At 34.7% G+C, this 21,754-nt stretch overlaps 4 protein-coding genes and 1 non-coding gene across 8 annotated transcripts; 3 read left to right on the top strand and 2 right to left on the bottom strand.

The window, feature by feature from the left end:
- Positions 1-323: 323 nt before the first annotated feature.
- Positions 324-3,040, bottom strand: LOC108487556 (uncharacterized protein At5g39570). Its single transcript, XM_017791931.2, has 2 exons — positions 1,596-3,040; positions 324-706 (listed from the first exon to the last, which is right to left on the bottom strand). Exons 1-2 carry the CDS (start codon positions 2,760-2,762, stop codon positions 611-613), a joined length of 1,263 nt encoding a protein of 420 aa, XP_017647420.2. The 5' UTR covers positions 2,763-3,040; the 3' UTR covers positions 324-610.
- Positions 3,041-7,844: 4,804 nt separating this feature from the next.
- LOC108460157 (vesicle transport v-SNARE 13-like) lies at positions 7,845-10,731 on the top strand. Of its 3 annotated transcripts, none has more exons than XM_017759528.2 (6): positions 7,845-7,975; positions 8,071-8,205; positions 9,550-9,608; positions 9,705-9,893; positions 9,998-10,168; positions 10,421-10,731. In XM_017759528.2, exons 2-6 carry the CDS (start codon positions 8,112-8,114, stop codon positions 10,571-10,573), a joined length of 666 nt encoding a protein of 221 aa, XP_017615017.1. In that variant the 5' UTR covers positions 7,845-7,975; positions 8,071-8,111; the 3' UTR covers positions 10,574-10,731. The 3 variants fall into 3 exon arrangements, with proteins under 3 accessions (XP_017615017.1, XP_052886851.1, XP_017615021.1); XM_053030891.1 differs by having other exon boundaries at positions 7,871-7,975; positions 8,112-8,205; XM_017759532.2 differs by having other exon boundaries at positions 7,873-7,975; positions 8,074-8,205.
- A 137-nt stretch (positions 10,732-10,868) lies between these two features.
- Positions 10,869-12,997, top strand: LOC108460147 (pentatricopeptide repeat-containing protein At5g15340, mitochondrial). 2 transcript variants are annotated; one of them, XM_017759519.2, is made up of 2 exons: positions 10,869-12,395; positions 12,510-12,997. In XM_017759519.2, the coding sequence occupies exons 1-2, from the start codon at positions 10,991-10,993 to the stop codon at positions 12,875-12,877; spliced, it is 1,773 nt and encodes a 590-aa protein (XP_017615008.1). In that variant the 5' UTR covers positions 10,869-10,990; the 3' UTR covers positions 12,878-12,997. The 2 variants fall into 2 exon arrangements, with proteins under 2 accessions (XP_017615008.1, XP_017615003.1); XM_017759514.2 differs by having other exon boundaries at positions 10,869-12,997.
- A 521-nt stretch (positions 12,998-13,518) lies between these two features.
- Positions 13,519-13,591, top strand: TRNAA-UGC (transfer RNA alanine (anticodon UGC)). The gene has a single exon. It is a non-coding gene; the product is annotated as a tRNA-Ala (tRNA).
- Positions 13,592-13,639: 48 nt separating this feature from the next.
- On the bottom strand, positions 13,640-16,171 carry LOC108483481 (uncharacterized). The gene is made up of 5 exons (XM_017786918.2): positions 15,881-16,171; positions 15,695-15,781; positions 14,319-14,468; positions 14,028-14,225; positions 13,640-13,924 (listed from the first exon to the last, which is right to left on the bottom strand). The coding sequence occupies exons 1-5, from the start codon at positions 16,085-16,087 to the stop codon at positions 13,823-13,825; spliced, it is 744 nt and encodes a 247-aa protein (XP_017642407.1). The 5' UTR covers positions 16,088-16,171; the 3' UTR covers positions 13,640-13,822.
- Positions 16,172-21,754: the final 5,583 nt, after the last annotated feature.

Genomic DNA, 21,754 nt, shown 5'->3' with positions numbered 1-21,754 from the left:
TATTTGTATCATATTAGACTTTCCGTAACACATTTAACATTGGGTTATGGTAATGTTTCAGTAATTAAAATGTTATACATCGATAATGATAACAATCAAATCATAATAAATTAAGCATCAATGACCAAAACTAACTATATTTGTAATTTACCCCTAAAATATATTACCCCATTAAATATTATTACACCATTCATAATATGAATTTAATCCTATACGTTACCCTATTGTAAATAAATGGATCTTCTTGCAGGGTTTCAGTGTGATAAATGGCCAGAATACTTTGTAAATAAAAACTTCTGAGCATTATATCCTATCGTAAATCGTTATAAGCAAGAACATCACATGCGTAAGCATTTTATTATATCATAAGCATTAATTAGTTAACATGCAAGTAGATCATGGCATTATATTATCATCATCAGATTGATAATCAACAAGCACAATTGCGCTAACCCTAATGTTCGGGCATTTTATTGACGATCAAACACTGACACACACACAAAAAGCACACGGAAATGGTAGAAGAAACGATCAAAGGTGGCATGCCTCGATCATTTATTTAATAGCTATTACTGCAGATTTCCATTTGTAGAGGGAATGGCCAGTCTGACTAGTCATCATAGTCATCGTGGCGCTTATGGTGGTGGTGCTTATAGCGGTGGTGGTGACGCTTCTCTTCATCATCATCATCACTGTCGTCATCACCCTGCAATGTTAACAAATGAGATTTTAGAAAAAGCAAGCAATCGTAAACATGAACGGACTATGATAACATAATTCACCACACAATTCCAAATTTCCATTATACGATAGTATAAATCTTCTAAACTTAGATTGCTTCCAAATCACCGAGATGATAAAGATGATAGAAAAGAATTGAATCTATCAAGGCATCAGAAGAATATAATGCAACAGATGAATCAGAGAAAACTAATGCAATTGACGAAGCAGCTATTTGGTCTTTGCCTCGTGCAGATTCTCAGCTGCCAATACGCAGGTGCAGGTTGGCTGGGATAGATTCATAAATATGATACAGAACAACAACAGAAATTCAACCAACACAAACACCAACACCAAGCTACAAGAATGGAAGTGCTACATTGCATCAAGGATACTAATGGATAGAGACTTTCCAAATGACGAACATAGCAGCTAGTTCTGCTAATACTACAGACTGGAATGGAATAGTTGGTAGACTCAGAGCAGCTTCTATCAAGTTTTTGTACCACGAAACTACGGCTATATCACAAACAACCACTAATGGATTTTCATGTTACTGGTACATGCTAAAATCAACAGACAAGAAAAATATTCTACTCAATTTCAACTCTAATTCAATGGTTGATAATAATCAAACAAATCAGACATTTTCAACCACATCCTACATAATACTAAACCATTACAGCAGGATCGATCACCCTGATCTATCTCAGCTTTATAGTTAAGGGGCATAAATCTCAACAAGCAAAGAATATAGAGTCTAGAATAGCAAGAACAAGGAAATCTAACATCATACAATTAGCAAAGTCATCAAAGAAACACTAAATCAACTTGGGTTTTTCTCCATTAAATTAAATCGAATTAAGGCTACTCACATGTTTCTTGCGGCCATATCCTTCTTCCTCGGATCTACCATAACTTGGCTTCCTATATCCTTCTTCCTCCTCCTCGGATCTACCATAACTTGGCTTCCTATATCCTTCTTCCTCTTCCTCGGATCTACCATAACTTGGTTTCCTCTCATACCCGGACCCGTATTCAGTCTCTGTTCTACCTCCATAACCCGATCCATACTCGCCCTCAGTCCTCTGTCCGTATCCGGTTCCATATTCGGATCCGCCTCCTTCATACTCTGCCTTTCGGCCATACCCAGATCCGTATTCAGATTCGGGTTCACCATAGCTGGGTCTCCTCCCATATTCGGATCCATATTCACCGTGCTCTGGTTTCCTACTATACTCAGATCTGTACTCGGACTCTTGTTCGCCATATTCGGGTCTCCGGCCATACCCAGATTCAAATTCAGGAGGCGGAGGCTGCTCAAATTCGGGTCTCCGTCGATACCCAGATCCAAACTCGGGCGGCGGAGGCTGCTCAAATTCTGATCTCCGGCCGGATCCGAAATCCGGTTGATGTGAATGCTCATATGCCGGCCTCCGGCCATGCCCAGATCCAAACTCCTCAGGAGGCTGCTCGAATTCAGGTCTTCGGCCATAATCAGAATCAAATTCGGATCCGGGTCGTCCGAAATCCGGCTTGCGTCCATGACCAGATTCGAATTGCTCATATTCAGGTTTCCTTCCATAGTCACCAGATCCAGCACCAAAAGCAGGTGCAGGTTCGAATCGTCCAGGTCGGGGCTTGGGTTTAAGATAGCTACTGTATTCAGTTTCAAGAGCTTCGTCGGCATAAGCTAAGTGCGCGTAACCGGAAGAGAAATCGGGACGTGCATAATCAAAGTCGCCATCGGAGGGTGTAGCGGAAGGGTAGCAAGTCTCATCGGAGGATTCCAAAGGACGACCGTAAGTTAGTTCAAGATTGTATCCACCACCGTAAGGCGTCGGATCAAATTCGTCGAACTCGTCAACGTCATCTTCGCCACCCCTCGAGTAGTACGGCATCTTTTCACTTAACTGTCGAAAGGAAAAAGTTGCTGCTGAAAATGAGCAAAATGGTGAGAAGTCTGCACTGAGGGTAAGCTGTTTAAATAGATAAATACAGGAGAGCTTGAATATTAGGATCATAAGATTAGACAGCGACATCCATGGCAGGGATTTAGGAATTGAATAAAAACGGCTGCGTTTTGAGGGGAAACAGAGAATTGATTGATTTTTATCTTAATTTAATAATGATTATTATTAAATTGCCATTGCCGACAAGACGATGATGTCATGTTCATATTTGGGTTTGGTCTGAATTATCAAAATGTGGAAGATGCATTCAGCAACGTCTTTTGGGTTTTAGGCTTGCTTGCATGACTAAGGCTCAAAACGGGTTTCTGAAATTTTGGGAGTAGAGTAACTACAATTCTAGTGGACATACCTCCCATGTCCTTTGCTATTCTAGCTTTTTATTCATTTTTCCTTCTTAGGACTTGGTTTGGACTTTGGGTTTTGCGGACTTTTTTTTTTTTTTTATGTTTGTAGAATAGTATTGAGGAAGTAAATATTGTAAATACTGGTTCCGTCGGCATTGCTCATCTTTATGGTTTTGATGAAGTAATAGTAGGTGAATTAGTAGAATTTGAAGAGAGTATTATAGGCATTGCCCTAAATATGGAATGAAATAATGTTGGTGTATATTTGATGATACAAGAGGGAAATTCTGTAAAAGCCCAGTGAGTGAAGTTTATGTTCCACCTTTATATGCCAAATTCAAATAAAATCATTTTTTATATTACTATTATTAATTTTAAATATAAAAATATATTTATTAAGACAGTCGGAATGTAACGCCCCAATTTTCGGGAATCCTGTGAATGTTGGCATAGGTTTAATTATGTTAGTGGGCCTCTAGAAAGCCCAAGCTTAAGATAGAATCCGGCAATTTTAGTTAATTTTTGTTCCATAAGAAAAATGGGGTGAAATGATGAAATAGGACCTATGTGAAAATGTTTGAAAATGCTATAGGCTAAATTGAAGTGGCCAAATAAATAGGAGTGCAAAATAGGAGGATTTGCATGACAAACCTCCCATTTTACATGAAGTGCCAACCATCATGTTGTTGTAGACAAAATGTACACTTGATATCCATAATTTATGGTACAAATTGATACAAATTGATAATAGGTTAGGTAAATGTTCCATGATAATGGGTTAGGTAAATGTTTCATGATAATAGGTTAGGTAAATGTTCCATGATAATGGGTTAGGTAAATGTTTCATGATAATGGGTTAGGTAAATGTTTCATGATAAGAATATCATGTCTTTTGTATTAAAGAATTAAATGGATGAAATATGAAGTTTTATTAAAAGAAAAGGGGTGAAAAGAACAAAGTTTTGTCCATCTTTGTTCATCATAGCTGAAAGTTAGAGAAGAGAAAGGAGAGGAGAAAGCTCTTGAGTATTCGGTCATTAGGAGGAGGAAAATTGAAGGTAAGTTCTTGGTACCTTGCTTCTATTTTGAGGTTCATGAGTTCTTCTTGATTCTACCTTAACTCTTGAAGTATATTTTGATTTTTAGTTGTGTTGTGAGCATTTAGTCATGAATTAAAATGAAGGAAATGGTTGTTGTTTCATGTTCTTTTGATGAAAAATGGAAGATAGGTGAAGTTGAGCCAAACAGATGAGCATGCATGTGCCTTAGATGTTAAAGGAAAAATCAGCTAACATGTTGTGCTTTCAAATGATGAAATGGAGATTATACTTAAGTAAAATCATAGATATGTGATGATTGATTGGTGATATACATGTTTAAATAACATGCATGCAAGGTATGTGTGAAAGAGTGATTTGGTAATAAATCTGCTTGGGACAGCAGCAGTAACGTGACTTTGAAAAATCACCATAAATTGTGGGAGATGAATTAGAAGCTGAATAAATTATGTAATTAAAGCTTATTGAGTCTAGTTTCTAATGAAATAAACAAGAACATATTTTGAATTCTTTACAATGAGAAATTTGATTCGTAATGAAGAGTGGTCAGATTAGTCAAACAGTGAAACATGGGAAACTTTAAGAAAAATCTGGTATTGATTGGCCATACCAAAATTCTGAAAATTTTATGGATAAAAGATATATGAGTCTATTTTCAGGGAAAATTAACGGCACTTGATTTGGAGTTTCGTAGCTCCAGTTATAAATGATTTAGTGACTGTTGCTCAGGAAGACAGCTTGCAGTGAAATTATGATTATGTGGTAAACATTGACAAAATTTGTTAATGAGTTGCTTATTGATTTCTTATAAGCTTACTATGATCTGTAGGTGTGGTTGGCTGAATATTGTAAGGGGTTAATCGTAGTTCGTATTTGAATAGTTAGATTAACGTGTTAGTAATCCAATTGTAGGCATTTCGTGTGTGGATCTCGTCAAGATATCGTCGCAAATGTGTGTAACTAACACCCTCTTTCTTAGTCCGGATCGGCAAAAGCGAAAAGTCGAAATGCCGAAAATCGGTATTTTCTAGATTTTGAGTGTCTGAATGCTCGTGAGGTAAATCGATTAATGTTTTTGGTAAGCTGCAAAATTTAGACGCAAAGTGCATGATTTACGTGCCCTCGATATTTTTGGGCTTAATGGGCCAAAATTGGAATGATGGGCCAATGTGCCCAATTCAGTAAGAACCCTCGATGCGTGATTACGTTAGTACGTGAAAAGTAGGAATATGCATGAAAAACCCTAAAAGCAGCTAAATTACTATAATACCCCTATGTATGGAAAATTATTGTTATACCCCTAGGTGCAAAATTACCGAAATACCCCTAGGTTAAATTGACCTAAATGCATGTTTGATCGTTGTTATTTTCTGCATGCCATGTTGTTATTATCGATGCATGGGATTGGGATATTGACGAGGAAGTATCGAAAGTGGCTTGTCCACGTCTTGGAGGCTTTGCCTCAATTTATTGATAATCGAGCAGCAAGGTCAGAATCGTGTGAGTGTTAAATTTGGGTGGGTTGAGCTATTCCCACATGGAGTGTATGGCTGGTACGGTGGAGTGTAGTGGTTGGTGGGTTGAGTAGTCTCCCAAATGGGCTTGCATATGTTTACCGATGTTGCATGTATTTTGAAATGGGCCTATGGGCCATATCATTATCTGAATAAGGGCTAAGGCCCGGTTTATTGTAATCTGAAAAGGGCTCGCCCAAGACTACTATTACCCAAATAGGCTTGCATATGTTTCTTGATGTTGCATGTATTTTGAAATAGGCCTATAGGCCATATCATTATCTGAATAAGGGCTAAGGCCCGTTTATTGTAATCTGAAAAGGGCTCTTGCCCAGTACCACTATTACCCAAATGGGCTTGCATATGTTTCTTGATGTTGCATGTATTTTGAAATGGGCCTATGGGCCATACTTGTTATCTGAATAAGGGCTAAGGCCAAGTTTATTGTAATCGAAAAGGGCTCGCCCAAGACCACTATTACCCAAATGGGCTTGCATATGTTTACCGATGTTGCATGTATTTTGAAATGGGCCTATGGGCCATCATCATTATCTGAATAAGGGCTAAGGCCCGGTTTATTGTAATCTGAAAAGGGCTCTTGCCCAGACCACTATTACCCAAATGGGCTTGCATATGTTTACCGATGTTGCATGTATTTTGAAATGGGCCTATGGGCCATCTCATTATCTGAATAAGGGCTAAGGCCCGGTTTATTATAATCTGAAAAGGGCTCGGCCCATGCCTCTATCACACTGAATGGGCTTAGGCCCAATAGGCTTGAGTGACTTGGGTTTTGAATGGGTTTTCCTTACACACCGAGTTTCCCAAACTCACCCTTTTATTTTCATCCACGCAGAAATCCCCAACCATAGTGGGCTTAGAGTGTGAGGAATTGGAGTGGCCACCCGCTCAAAGTTTGATTTTCTTCCGTGAACTGGACATCCTTTTAATTATGTTTGAGGTTTTGGGCTTTTAAATGTAATAAGGCCGCTTATTTATTTTGATGGTTTTTTATATGTTTTATTAAGATAGATAATATTTATTTTAACTGTTGAAATTGGATAGCTTTAGGGCGTTTTCAAAAACAACAGTTGATTTCAAAATAACACGACAACAAGCAAAGCTTCCGCAATGAAAGTATTTTCCAAAATTAATCACTTTTCCTAAAATGACTTAATCAAATCGGTTTCCTAGAAATATCCATGACGTTAAGGTGTGGCAATGGCAAGATGCATGTTTAGGATTGGATCCGAAGGAGCTTGGTACTTAGCAAATCGGATGGACTCACCACCTCTTTTTAGGTTTCCTACCGGTGCATGACTTCCTTTCACTTTAACCCTTAATGAATTAATCTTTTGAACATCAAGTACGATTTTCGGACTTAGAATGGAAATTTTTTACGTTTTGATGTGGCATGCGGATCCGCCATAACTTGGGCGGGTTTGGGGTGCTACACGGAATGAATCTGGGCAAATTATTATCTAATTTCAAATCAACTTATATATTTTTACTTTTTTATACCATTTCAAGTTTTCTATATTATTATTTTAAAATTAAAAATATAAAATCTAAAGAGATCTACAATAATGAAAATTACACCTCACCTCTCTATACTATCCCCAAATTTATGAGTTTGTTTAATTAGCAAATGAAATGTCTTAATTTAATTACATTCTGAGGTGTATTTTAAGTATACCTACATATTATGTAGTATTAAAGTATGATTGTATTTAGTTTATTTTACTTAAAAAATAGGTGAATTAATTTTATATATTAAATTAAAGAGTAAACTAGTTATTTTATTAAAAATTGATCTATTTATATCGTTAAAAATTGTTGTGATTAATAGAATAACTAGAAAGTACACGTGGTACACTATATGTACCATATACTGATGTACAAAATCTAATTTTTAACAATAGAAATCGATAAAATTTTCAACCCAACAAACACTTTACTCTTTTATAGAGGTTAATTTTCTTTTTTTTTTTTGTCAAAGGGGAAAATGCAATTCAATCCCAGTAAAGGGGCCTCTTTGTTAGTTTTACCCAATTTTCGTATAATTTCTTCAGGCATAATGACGGGCATAAACTACAGACACTAATCATACTAAGAGTTCAGGAAACTTGAACAGAGCCCCCATTATAACCACATGCTTTATCTACGTGTCAGCCACAGGCTTTGAAATTCCCAAAACTAATCACACTATCTACGTGTCTTTATCATTACCCCCCCCCCCACACGGAAAAGTAAAACGATAACCATAAGAGACCAAAACCGCTGTCGTTTTGTCGTCTTTTATTTAAAATGAAAGGAGAAATTTGGAAAAGCTGCCACTGAGGATCGATTGATCATCTTCCTTTCAGGTTTTCTCATACTCTCTCTAATTTCTTCTTTTTTTTCCTTAAAATTTTCGACTATTCTTTTAGCTTATGTTTAATTTTTTTTTACAAATTTTCAGTAGAATTTAAGGGGAATTTTTTTTGGAAAAAAAATTAAAAGATGAGTGAAGTTTTCGAAGGATATGAACGGCAGTATTGCGAGCTATCTGCGAATCTTTCCAAGAAGTGTACGGCTGCTGGTGCTCTTACTGGAGGTTACAATTCAAATCTTTATACGGATAAACCTCTTTTTTGAATTATTTTTGTTAATTTCTTTATTTTTTTGCTCCTAATTGCGGATATGTGGTTGCATAATTCGTTATCTTCTTTCTAATTTGGCGTGAGGATTCTACTGATTTTTTTTTTCCTTTTTTCAGATTTATGCTCTGATTACAGATTGTATTTGATATTTTTTTCTCTTTAAAAAGAAAACTTAGAATGCTTAATTGGGAGATGTGAGAATGAAGAAAAGAAGATCCGATCTTTTTTTCTCTACTTTGAGTTTTATATATATTAATTGTTTAATTAGTTAATAATTAAAATTAATCAAGATTTTCTCAGTTTGTAAGAATTCTTTTGAGGCATTAATGTAGATAAGGGGAAAGGTCTTGATTTTGGAACTTTAAGTTGAATATATTTAAGCAAAGAGTTTAAATGGTCTGAATTTTAGGCAATAAACCGAGAATTTAGAATGTTATCCTGATTTATAATGTTGGATTTATGCTGTTGGAATTAGGTTGCAGTTGGTGAACATATTGATGTGCTTTGACATTAGCTTTAAGAGGACTTTGATTTTGTACTAACAATCTTTGAATGGATGTAATAGTTGCATTTTTCATTAGAATTTCTGAATTATCCAAGAATAATGATCCACAAGAGTTCGATAAAGAGTTTAGTATAAATGCATCTAAAAAGAATACACAGAAAGAAAATGGAAAAGGTAGAATTAAATTCAGCTGTCAATTGATAAAGGTTTGGCCTTGTAAACAATTATCATAGAGCTTATATGGCTTAGAGCTATTTTGATCGGGCTTTCATTTTTCTTTAGGTACCCTTGTCTGGCACATATCTAGATATGGGTATAAGGATATAATTTTCCCAGCCCCCTAGATATATGGAAAAATTTAGATAAAATTGAACATACTCGTGTTGGATATATATATCCATATTAGACACTTACACTTGAGTCTGAGTAACTTGGGGTCTTAGGCTAAGAGTACCCGATTCAAGGGAAACAAAAAGATTAAATGCATCTCTACTTGGGAACAGAACTTTTAATCTTTTACTCCATTTTAATGAAAAAGATTGTGTCTGGTCACCTTTGAATCTTTTCTGTGAATTGGTGAATTTGTAAGGTGATACTGAAGATTTTGGTTGACAAACAATGCAGATACATGAGTCTGAATAAATTTACATCTGTTTTTGTTGAATGATGCAGTACGTTAGTTTGTTAATTCATCAGAGGTGTTCAATAAGAAACTTCTCAATTTGTTAGAGTATCAACCTCCATAATGAGCCAATTCTTGCTCAAATTTCTTATTTGTTCTTCTTATGTTCAGAGCAGAAGAAACAAAAACTTTCTGATGTAAGAGCTGGAGTGGAAGATGCAGAAGCTCTGGTATGATACCTGGTTAATTGTCTGTTTCAAATAATCATTTTTAGTTTTTCCTATATTTTGGGTGTTGAACTTGATGTTGCTATTTACATTTTTCAGATTCGAAAGATGGACCTCGAAGCAAGAAGTTTGCAGCCAAATGTTAAGGCTGTACTTCTTGCTAAGTTAAGGGAATATAAATCAGATCTAAACAATCTGAAAAGTGAAGTTAAAAGAATCGCATCTGGTAATTTGAATGCGGCTGCTCGAGACGAGTTGTTAGAGTCCGGCATGGCTGATACTCTCACGGTATCTTTTGGTTCGCCTACCCTCAGTTTAACTTGCTGTGGTTTTATCACTGGTCTTCTCTAATTAGGCTTTTGATTTACTTATAATTGATGACTATGCAACAGGCATCAGCTGATCAAAGATCAAGATTAATGATGACTACAGAGCGGTTGAATCAGAGCAGTGACAGAATTAAGGACAGCAGGAGAACCATGTTAGAAACAGAAGAGCTTGGGGTTTCAATCCTTCAGGATTTGCATTCACAGCGACAGGCTCTCTTACATGCCAATAACACGGTACCTCCAATTCTCTATCATTAGCTTTACATTCTCGTATTTCAGTTGTAATGTCATTCAAGTTCACTATATCAAAGGCTTATACAATAGTTAGACCTTAAATCGTCTCATCTTATGATGTAATGGTTGATTGCAAACCTTTAGATTCCAAGAACTTGCTATGTCAAGGGCTTATATGGTAGATAGACTTCAAAATTTTGTATATTAAGCCTCAGCTATCTATTTGAAGTTGTGTTTCCCTTTCTATTGCAGCTCCATGGAGTAGATGACAACATCGGCAAGAGCAAGAAAATTTTGACAGCTATTTCTAGGAGGATGAGCAGGAACAAGTGGATCATTGGCACCATTATCGCCATCCTTATCATTGCGATCGCTCTTGTTTTGTACTTCAAACTTGCTAAATAGTCAATTATTTGTATCTTCGCCCTGTTGGTTCTGCTTGGTTTGTCTTTGTTTGTCCTTGCGAGCTTGTCCATGTTGAGTGCCAATATAAATGTATGCTTTGTTAATCCTAATGACTGAATTTTTCGTCACCTCAATTTTATGTGCTGACTTCCAAGAAATGGTTTTACGTACTCTCGCACCTCACCTTTGAAATATTCTGTTTTCTTAACATAGATTCAGTATTCACTGTTTTTAGGTTGTGATCGTATTATTTTTTTTGGTCCATAATATTTTTATGTTTTTCCATGTGTCACATTGGGTTTCAGATGTTTTTTTTTTTTAAATTAATGGGCCGAGTTCTGTGATTCGCAGCTCAATCAACCAAGAATAATTATATACCATTTCGGTGTTCATTGTTGCTAAGCAAAATAAAGACAGATGAAATGGCCAATCCTGCGAGCCTTCCCCTCCTTTTCCCCTCGCTACCTGCGTCCCTTCATTCGCATATGTGCTCAACGATCTGCTCTCACCACTGGCAAAAAACTCCATGCCATGGTCCTCACTACGGGCCTTTCTACAACTGAAAATTCCTTTCTTCTCAACACCCTCCTCCACCTTTATGCATCTTGTGGTGATATATCATCTGCCCAGAAATTGTTCGATGAAATTCCCCACTCGAGCAAGGATGCTGCTGACTGGACTTCCCTCATGTCTTCCTTTTCTCGCCAAAATAGGCCTCATGATTCTTTACTTTTGTTTGCTCAAATGCTTGAAAAAGGTGCTGAAATTGATGATGTGGCGATGGTTTGCTTGTTTAGTGCGTGTGCATGGTTGCGGGATGTTGGGGTGGGGAGTCAGGGTCATGGACGTGTGGTGAAGATGGGTTTCGAAAGGAGGGTGAAAGTGTGTAATGCGCTGATGGATATGTATGGCAAGTCTGGGATGGTGGAAGAGATGAGAAGTGTTTTCAGTGAGATGAAGGAGAAGAATGTTGTATCATGGACCGTGGTTTTGGATGGGGTGTTGAAGTGGGAGGGTGTAAGTAATGGAAGGGAGGTGTTCGATGATATGCCACATTGCAACGAAGTTGCATGGACAATAATGATTGTTGGTTATGTAGGGAATGGATTTAGCAAGGAAGGCTTTTTGCTTTTGAGCCAGATAGTGTTTCATTTGGGTATTAAATTGAATTATATAACACTTTGTTCTTTATTGTCAGCTTGTGCACAGTCTGGAGATGTGGCGATGGGTAGATGGGTTCATGTTTATGGCTTGAAGATGATGGGGATGGAGATGGACATCATGGTGGAAACTGCCTTGTTGGATATGTATGCCAAATGTGGCAGGATAGATACTGCAGTCAAAGTTTTCGAGTGCATGCCTCGAAGGAATGTGGTGTCATGGAATGCTCTTCTTAGCGGGTTAGCTATGCACGGAAGAGGTCAACTTGTGATCAATATGTTCCCAAGGATGATCAAGGAAGTTTTGCCAGATGATTTAACCTTTATCGCTATTCTAATTGCTTGCAGCCATTCTGGTATGATAGATCAAGGATCATATTATTTTAATAGTCTCCAATCTGTGTATGGTATAACACCTAAGATCGATCACTATGCTTGTATGGTGGATCTACTTGGAAGGGCCGGCCGTTTGGAGGAAGCTGAGACATTGATAAACAAAATGCCAATACCTCCAAATGAGGTTGTTTTGGGATCTCTTCTGGGTTCCTGCAATTCACATGGAAAGCTACAATTAGCCGAACGCCTTCTTCAAAAGCTCATTCTGATGAATCCTTGTAACACAGAATATCATATCCTGGTTTCAAATATGTATGCATTGGCAGGTAAGCCAGACAAAGCTAATGCCCTTCGGAAAGTTCTTAAAACTAAAGGAATTAGTAAGGTTCCTGGAATGAGTTCTATCCATGTAGATGGCCAACTTCATCAGTTCAGTGCAGGTGATAAATCACACCCGAAAACCCGGGAAATTTATATCATGTTAGAAGATATGATTCAAAGGTTACAATCAGCCGGTTATGTTCCGAATCTGTCTGCACAAGTGTTTCCTGGGGACGATGTTGGGGTCGAGTTGGAGAAGGAGCAGGCATTGTTTTCGCACAGCGAGAAGCTGGCAGTCTGTTTCGGACTTCTAAGCACAAAACCTGGTAAGCCTCTGTATATTTTCAAGAACATACGCATATGCCGTGACTGTCATGCTGCCATTAAGATTGTTTCCAAGATATACGATCGGGAAATCATAGTCCGAGATCGGAACCGGTTTCATTGTTTTAAGCAGGGATCATGTTCTTGTTCTGATTTCTGGTGACCATTGCATTGAGTGAAACTAACTTCTAAATTAGGCTTAAACATTTAGTCCTTGGACCTGTACCATGCCAAAAATATTGCTCTTTCTGTCCCCCCCAATACAAAGATGTATATATTCCAATTGTTTTAGCATTTGATTTAATTTTATATTTGATGTCTACATTTCCCCGCGGTTACAATCACATCCACATCGACTCACTTAATAATCATATTGTATTGAAGGCATAATGGTAAATTTAATTTTCAACATATATATATGTATATATATATATTTGTCAATTAGGTTTTTATATTTATTTTCAATAAATTTAGTTATTAATCTTTCAAAAAGTCAAATCAATTTTTAGCGGAAATAATGACTATAAAATTATTTTTTTAATGATGTTGCGTGATAATTTGTATGATCATTCACGTGTACTTCATATTGAGATAATAATATTTGTATACATGAATTGTATGCAAGTTGTCATATTTAAAATTTTAACATAAGTCAAAATTTACATTTAAAAAAAAGAACAATATGAAAAAATTTTAAAGGTTAACATTTAAATTTAACTCTTTTAGAAGATTGAGTGTTAAATATTAAAAAATAAAAAATAACAAATGGGGCATTTAAAGTTTAATTTAATTAAACAAACACAGGGGGATGTAGCTCAAATGGTAGAGCGCTCGCTTTGCATGCGAGAGGCACGGGGTTCGATCCCCCGCATCTCCATTTTTTTTATTCATTCTTTTCAATTATATTTATCAATTATCAATAATATCCCTACAAGTCAGACATTCCAAATAAATAATAAATCAGTATCCCCAAACAACAATGGTGTTAGACTTTCTCTAACTTTGTAAGTTCTTATTTTTCTCACATCTTAAAATGGCAATGCATATCAATGCAACAGTTTTTTTACTCTGTTACTTTCCAATTTGCTGAAGATGTGGAAAACCCGGCCTATACGCGTTTACCGGATCTCTCCCTCTTGAATTTGCTATAATCCGCGAGCAAGCTACCGTCTACTTTCTGCTTCATGCTCTCAACCAGCTTTGTCATTACCTGTCAACAATACGACTTCCTGAGATTCGTCACTAAAATCATGCACAACATATTGAATTCAAAGAATTGCTTATGGTATGAAGGTTTTTTTTGATGTTCTGACCCCTTTTCCGAGACCCTCACGAATATTCTCGGGAACCAGAGCGAGTGCAGGAGGAAGGATGAATTTTACGTGCATCTCTAAATGACCCTTAAGCCTGCTTCTATGTCTTCTTCTATCAGGGTATAATGTTCCTTTCACAATAAGTGTGAAATGAGATGGATCAACAACATTATCAAGCCCTTGAAGCTCCCATCTTGTCTGCAAAACACGAGCTTTGTATCGTATAAGAGGAATGGATGATTCACATAAAAATTAAAGAACTTTCAGTGCAATGTGCAAAGCTTTGTTTACAATGTCGAGCTCGAGAACTTTTGTGATATCGTGAGGGACTTCCGGTGGGTAATCTCTACCTCCTGATTTGCATCTCAACCTTAAGTCCACTACCGGCCATACATTTAGAACCAATAACTGCAGAGGCAACATCTGAATTCTCCATTCGTCCTGCACAAGTTTGACAACCATAACTACACGTGAGCATGAGGTTCATAACTGGTACTTATATGTTAGCATGAGATACACGTGGCACATCACAAGTTATGAACCTCCAAAACCCCGAGCTTGTATCGAGGAATAATGTCTTTCGGATCATGCCATCTAAGAAAATGGAACAACTAGAAAATCTATTAACTCAAGGCTTAGCTTATCTAGCATTTATGGTCAAATTTTCTTAGAAATAATGCACTTCTTTCCATTACATTGTTGCAGTTCTTTAAGTCCTCGGCAAGTGACAATGTGTTAAAGGCCGGTTTAGCCATGTTTTTCGCAGTCAACTAAAGCTATGTGAACAAGACAGACAATATTAAATCAGCCAAGTACTTTCAAGCCTTTGCCTAGTTCAAACAGCATATAAGAACATATGAATTTTACTGTTGAACAATAAGCCAATTACTACCAAAAGATTGCTGCTTGAATGACTCAAGTTAACTACGATTTCTTCATTTCTCTTTCATTCCTCATTAGGAAATAATATTAGTTCTTCAGACTCCAGCTACCATGGAAACGAAGACCACAAAACAGGTATAAGTGTCGGATAAGGTATGTGTTCCACAAACGTATGTTCAACTTTATAAGTTTTTTCACGTATTTAGAGAGTATTTCTCTTAAAAGAGAGAGAGAAAGAGCACTTGGAGGGTCATCTCCAAATATGTGTTGGACATAGGTTCTTCAAGGAAAAAAAGACAAGTGGGAGGAAGAAATATAGCTCATTCCACCATGTGGAAACCCAACACGCACCAACAAAATGCCCATTTTAAAAGGAAACAACAATCTTTGTTGTGTCAAAGCATAGCAAAATAGCTACCAGTTCATCAAAATATTGTATTCAATAACATAATCCCTTTTTTTTCTGGATTATTAATTCTTTTACTAAATTTGTAGTTTTGGCTACAATAATACATTTTGCAGGCTTCTTACTAAAGTGAAAATAAAACCAATTCTGGATTTCTTTTTTCGGAAGGGAATGGGGTAATATAATTCGAGTCTGTATAAACAAGTATATGCTAAAAGCTATAACACCATTTCTGAATTATTGTTGCAGCTGTGTGCAAATGAAAAATGTATAAATATAATATATCATGATATACCCACACTTACCCAAATGGACTAATATAAGCTCAATACAACAACCATAACTAAGGAAGAAAGCCAAAAGAAAAGGAAAGAAAAACCTGATTAAGCTGTTGGCTCCTATCTTGGTCAGGAAACATTGCCTTAAAAATTCTGGGTTTATCCTCCAAATATTCATCAAACAAAGCCTGTTCAAGAAATCAACCCCACCCACCCACATTCACCAACAACATTTATTAATCAATACCCATTTCATATATAAGCAAGAAATGAGTTAATGGGGTTACCCCAGGAATCTCATAAAGAGGGATATCAGTGGAAATTCTTGCAGAATATGTAGCTGCTAACTCATTTCTGATCAAGTATTTGTGTGCTTTGGACTTGATATTTGCGTGGCATTGGAATTCGGGTTTCTTCAGCTTCACTTTCCCGTTTCCATTGCTGAAATTTTCAGCTCTAAAAGCATGAAATGAAGAAACAATAACTTCACTCATTATCTGGAATTTCCTTTTCGAAATTCAAAGTTCGGAAAATAAAGACTTAATTTTTTTTTTTTTTGGGTCCATTGATTGATTAAGAGAGTGAAAGATAAGCATATCTGATGTGTCACTATTTTTGCTTACATGGCATTGGCATGTTGTTTGGAGATTACATGCGTGAGCAACTCTAAAATAGTAGGCCACTATGAAATAATTAATATATTTTATTATTATTTTTTTTAAGAATTTAAGTTATTTCTTTTTTGGAGTTAAAAAATTCAATTACAATTAGAATTTTTATGTTAAATTTATTAGTGTTACGTTTTGAAATTAAAAAAAATTCAATATTCATGTAATAAAAAATAATATTGTAATGAATTTAAATTTAATAAAAAAATTATAATGTTAATTTTTAAAATTTTACGTCAATATTTTAATAAAAAATATTTAGACTAACTAATGACATTATAAAAGTTGAGGTACCAAACTATGTCAAAATTTAATATATAGATATTAAATCTCAAAATTAAGTGTAGTATAAAGACCAAAACCGAAATTTAAGTATTGTGAATAGAAACAATATGAAAAAGGGATATTTGTCAATAGAAATAATAGATAAACTACACCCGAGATCACTAAACTATTAGTAAGTTTACGTTCTGATCATTCAACTTTAAAAAGTTACAAAATGATCGTTGAACTATTAAAATCACTCTTGTATGGTTTTTTCCGTTCGCACTGCCTGCACCAATTGATAGTTTTTCTTCCCCTTCTCTTCTAAGTCTAGTTCCTTTCATGAAATAGTTTTAAACATCATAAATCTATGGATCAAAATCCAAACAACTTTCTTCTTCAATCTCCGACGCTAACTATCAGATAATTTTTGTATCTTATACGAGCTTACGAAAGTTCTTTTACTAACTCGAAGTCGAATTAGGACCAAATTGTAAAGTTTGTAAAATATCGGGTTAACGTTGTAACTTCTAGGGTTCCTTGTCGCGACGCAATTCATTGATTTAATCTCGTCACAGTATTAAGAGGCCAATGTCACGACGTGACCGTTTGTTTCCAAAAGATCCAATTAGATACCTATTCAATTTACCCAAACATACAAGCTAATTCTTCCATTCATTCAAGTAAGAAAAAACACCATAATCATATGCTCATTTCTATGCATTTAACTCCACTTTACGTATACATTACATCAAACACCATTCCTATTTGTTACCAATGACATTTTCCACATACCAACTATTTGACCATGTAGTAGCAATTCATTACATCCAACCTAAATATCACATATGCATGCCAATTTCATTTCAACTTCAACAATCTCAATACACAACATAAACAATACCAATCGGCCATATCAAGTTAACCATTACTAGCCTAAATATCAAAACAAAAAGGACTATACAAACATTGTTGAGTCGAGAATCACTAGCTGAATGCTGAATCATGTCTCAGGCTTCGAGATTTACCTAAACCTGCGCATAGAATAAACAAATCATACGCTGAGCAATAAAGCTAAATAGTACTTCCATGATTTAAGTCAATATAACATAAGTGCTAAACAAATGAATATAATCAATTCAAGTTCAATTTTTAGCCATATCACATACACATACATGCCAAAAGCTATTAATATAATATGAAATATGCATATAACCATCTTTATATATCAACTCATTTTATATTAACATTTAACTTATTATATCATGCCATTCAATGTTACAGTAAAATTGACCAAATCATACCATTTGTTAAGTGCCAATCTTTATCAAACATGTATACCTTTGACATTAAATTATTCAATTTTCATGTTCAATCAATACCATTATCCAGTTAACTTACCATCTGAATCTCTTTCTGGAGTTTATTGACTCATTCATATTTAATATTGTTCCTAGGGTTCGATTCTAAACAGATTGCATAATCTTTTATATACTTCCTTATCGTGAATTATTTATATGCACTCATATAGTTTCATATTATCACATCATTCCATATACTATTATCAATTCACAATTTCATACCATTTCAATTCAAATCATACATTATAATAGTTTACCAAAATTCATTTAATTTCATTTTCCGATTTCAAGTTTTGATTTCAATGTTTTGCCTAATAGAACTATAGTAAAACGGACTCAGATACACAAGTGAACTACATCACACTAAGATAGCTCATATGAACAAAACTACAGCACACCAAAGCACCGAAGTGCCAAGCCCGTAGGCATCAAATGCATGTTCATATACAAATACATCCCTTCACCACACCATAGTCTCCGTAGAGACAAATACTATCGATGATCCGCAAGAGATTTTGGATCTTGATATAACCTGTCATAACCTCCATATCATTAAATATCCCGTATAAACACGCATAAGACCTTATTGGCATGCCAATCGTATCTTAACCTTTTACTAAGTTCACACGGGCATCAAATATTCATATTTGCATTATCATACCCTGTAATCATTTGCATTTACCTATCATAGTCTGTAATCGGTCACATTTTTTATTTTCATACCTTGTACATTGTACTATCACATAACAATCATTAATCTCATTTAATTTCAATTCAATCCAATTAATATATAATTTCACATTCAATTTCAAAATCACATTTCAATTCATCATCTACACACAATATCTCATATCATATAGCATGTTTCAAGCCATTCTTATATTCCAAATCATGTCCTGCTAAATCTTACAACTTTTCATTTTATTCAATTCAGTCCACTATCTCGATAATCAATATCAATCATAGCAAATCAATCCATATGATCATTGTTAACCAACCTTGATACTCAATCATGTAATGTAACATGAACATTGTAATACCCCTAACCCGCATCCATCATCGGAACAGGGTTATAAGATGTTACTGAAGTTTACGGAACAAATATACAAAAATTCCATTATTTACCTATATTCGCATCAAAGCTGTCCACTCGTGTCATATTCACTAAATTATTTATATCTAGAGCTAAGGAACTTTAAATTAAGATCCGCTAATTTTTCTTAAAACTAGACTCGCGTATCTTCCTAGCATAAAATTTACAGATTTTTTGGTTTAGCCAATAAGTACAGTTTATTCTTTAGAAGCTCCCCTGTTTCACTGCTTGACAGTTCCAACCACACTTCACTAAAATTTAATTATGTCTCTGTACATAATTCAAATAATGTTATTGGTTGTTTCTACTGAAAATAGACTCATTAAGGAATCTAACCATATAAATTATGTCCAATAATTATTTTTTTAGAATTTTTAATGATTTTTACAAGTCAGAACAGGGGATCTCGAAATCACTCTGACCTTATCTCACAAAAATTCAAATATATCCTGATATGAAAGTCTTTTGCTTACACCGTTTCTTCTATGTGAAACTAGATTCAATAGGATTTAATTTCATATCTTATTCAACCTCTAATTAGATTTTCATAATTTATGGTGAATTTTCAAAGCCAAACTACTGCTACTAACCAAAAACTGTTTTAGTACAAAATATTGTTAACTAGTTTATAACATCTTTACTTCAATTCATTTAAACTCTATACATGCCATATAAATATTTAAACATAAAACAAAAGCTACCGGAATTGATCTGGATAGTGTGCCTTGTTGTGTTGATCCGATCTACCAACTTCACTTCAATTCAATCTACATAAAAATATCAAACAAACACAAGTAAGCTTATTGAAGCTTAGTAAGTTCATAGGTTTAAAAGTAATGCTTACCAAACATAATATTTCCAAACAATACCAAAACATTTACTAAACTTTTCTGCCATTCACAACCACTATTATAATACTTCACATTGTTGAGCTCAACATTAACAACTACTCAATCTCTTTTATTTGGTTCACTTCTCTTGTATTACTTATTATCAAATTAGGAAACGACTTACGAAATTGAGTACGTCGTTGTTCAGTGCCACGATTCATAACTCAGTATGGTTTTCCTCATTGAAACACCATACCTACATTTTACAACTCGGTATGGGAAATGCCATACCTACGTTTCTTAACTCAGTATGGATTTAATAATACCATACCTACATTTCACAACTCAGTATGGATGATACCATACCTACATTTCACACTTTGCCATGGAACAACCATGGTCTTATCCGTCAATTCATCACATGTCACGATACAAATGTACTCAATCTTGCATTTTTCCTAATTTGCATTTCCACATTTATTCTTTCATTAACAAAATTTTCACAATCCCACAACAAATTCTAATATAATAACACATTATATCATTCAATCATTCACAAGTAAACATCTAAATTCAACCATATGAACTTACCTGGCCGATTTGTAGAAGATATTAAAATTTAAGGATTATTCCGCAACTTTTTCTTTTCCTCGTTCTACTTTGGATTCTTGATCTATAATATAAAACATTTTCACTCATTAGCATTTATTTGATTTCTATTTCACTTCACAATTTATGCTCTTCAAATTTTGAAATTGTACTTTTACCCCAAAATTTATAATTTTTACAATTTAGTCCCTGCTCAATTCACCCATCAATTGAACTAATTTTTCTCAATCAACACTTTATTTTATCATTTTAAACTATTTCAAAACCTTGGATATTCTGAATTTCAACACCAACCTTCAATTCACAACTTTTTCACAATTAGGTCCTAAATACCATTTTCTATCAAAATCACTTAATAAAACCACCTTAATATGAAATTAGAACTTAAATTTCATAATAATTCATCATAAAATTCCCTTAATCATCCAGGATAACTTCCAATTTCACCCATAATATCAAAAACTAATGAATTCTATAAGTGGACCTAATTGTAAAAGTCATAAAAACATAAAAATTATCAAAAACAAGCAAGAATTAAACTCACATGATGTAAAAATATGAAAATCCAGCTTTCTACATACCTTAGATGGCATTTTGGCTGAGAAAATATGAAGAGATCTCTAGATTTTTCAATTTTGTCCTTATTTTATATGTTAAAATTATAAAATTTCCAATTTTGCCCTTATCTCCGTTATTTTTCTGCAGATTTTCTTGCCCTTGCCGTCCAGCCTATTCACTTTTAGGCTTAATTTCCCTTTAAATCCTCTTTCTTTTAACACTTGAGCTATTTAATCCTTTTAGCAAATTTTGTTTTTGTTACAGTTTAGTCCTTTTTATTTAATTGACTACTCAAACATTAAAATTTCTCAACCAAAATTTAATACTAACTAAATGACACTCCATAAATATTTATAAAAATATTTATAGCTTGGTTTTCAAATTCGAGGTCTCGATACCTCGTTTTGACCCGCTTGACCTAATAAATTCTTTTAATTCACCAAATTCACCAATTCACAAATTCTTCTAAATTCTTATTTGACTCATAAAAATTAAATTACTATCTTGTTTAATCTTACTTGTCGGATTTAGTGATCTCAAATTACCATTTCCGACACCACTGAAAATTAGGCTGTTACAAATGATATCTAAGCGCTCTTTTTTTTTTTTTGTTACAAATGATACTTAAATTATATTTTATTACCCAAAGTGGTATCTAAACTATTTTTTTCTTTAGTTAGTACCTAAATTATACTTTGTTATTCAGAGTGGCACCTAAACTATACTCAATTACCTAAATTACTCAGGCCGTCAAAAAAACTCTTAGTTAATCATTTTG

Source organism: Gossypium arboreum, chromosome 7 (genome assembly GCF_025698485.1).
Source record: "Gossypium arboreum isolate Shixiya-1 chromosome 7, ASM2569848v2, whole genome shotgun sequence".
Lineage (NCBI taxonomy): Eukaryota > Viridiplantae > Streptophyta > Magnoliopsida > Malvales > Malvaceae > Gossypium > Gossypium arboreum.
Note: the sequence above shows the minus strand (reverse complement) of the source record. Positions and strands in the feature narration are given on the sequence as shown.

What these genes read in the sequence shown, in the direction of transcription:
- LOC108487556 (XM_017791931.2), bottom strand. Translation starts at nt 2,762, where the DNA reads ATGTCGCTGTCTAATCTTATGATCCTAATATTCAAGCTCTCCTGTATT. An exon ending in GATATGGCCGCAAGAAACAT is followed by an intron (nt 707 to 1,595) that starts GTGAGTAGCCTT and finishes TTAACATTGCAG; the next exon opens with GGTGATGACGACAGTGATGA.
- LOC108460157 (XM_017759528.2), top strand. Translation starts at nt 8,112, where the DNA reads ATGAGTGAAGTTTTCGAAGGATATGAACGGCAGTATTGCGAGCTATCT. An exon ending in TGCTGGTGCTCTTACTGGAG is followed by an intron (nt 8,206 to 9,549) that starts GTTACAATTCAA and finishes TCTTATGTTCAG; the next exon opens with AGCAGAAGAAACAAAAACTT. An exon ending in TGGAAGATGCAGAAGCTCTG is followed by an intron (nt 9,609 to 9,704) that starts GTATGATACCTG and finishes TACATTTTTCAG; the next exon opens with ATTCGAAAGATGGACCTCGA.
- LOC108460147 (XM_017759514.2), top strand. Translation starts at nt 10,991, where the DNA reads ATGAAATGGCCAATCCTGCGAGCCTTCCCCTCCTTTTCCCCTCGCTAC.
- LOC108483481 (XM_017786918.2), bottom strand. Translation starts at nt 16,087, where the DNA reads ATGAGTGAAGTTATTGTTTCTTCATTTCATGCTTTTAGAGCTGAAAAT. An exon ending in GGAGCCAACAGCTTAATCAG is followed by an intron (nt 14,469 to 15,694) that starts GTTTTTCTTTCC and finishes AAACTTGTGCAG; the next exon opens with GACGAATGGAGAATTCAGAT. An exon ending in GTGAGGGTCTCGGAAAAGGG is followed by an intron (nt 13,925 to 14,027) that starts GTCAGAACATCA and finishes TATTGTTGACAG; the next exon opens with GTAATGACAAAGCTGGTTGA.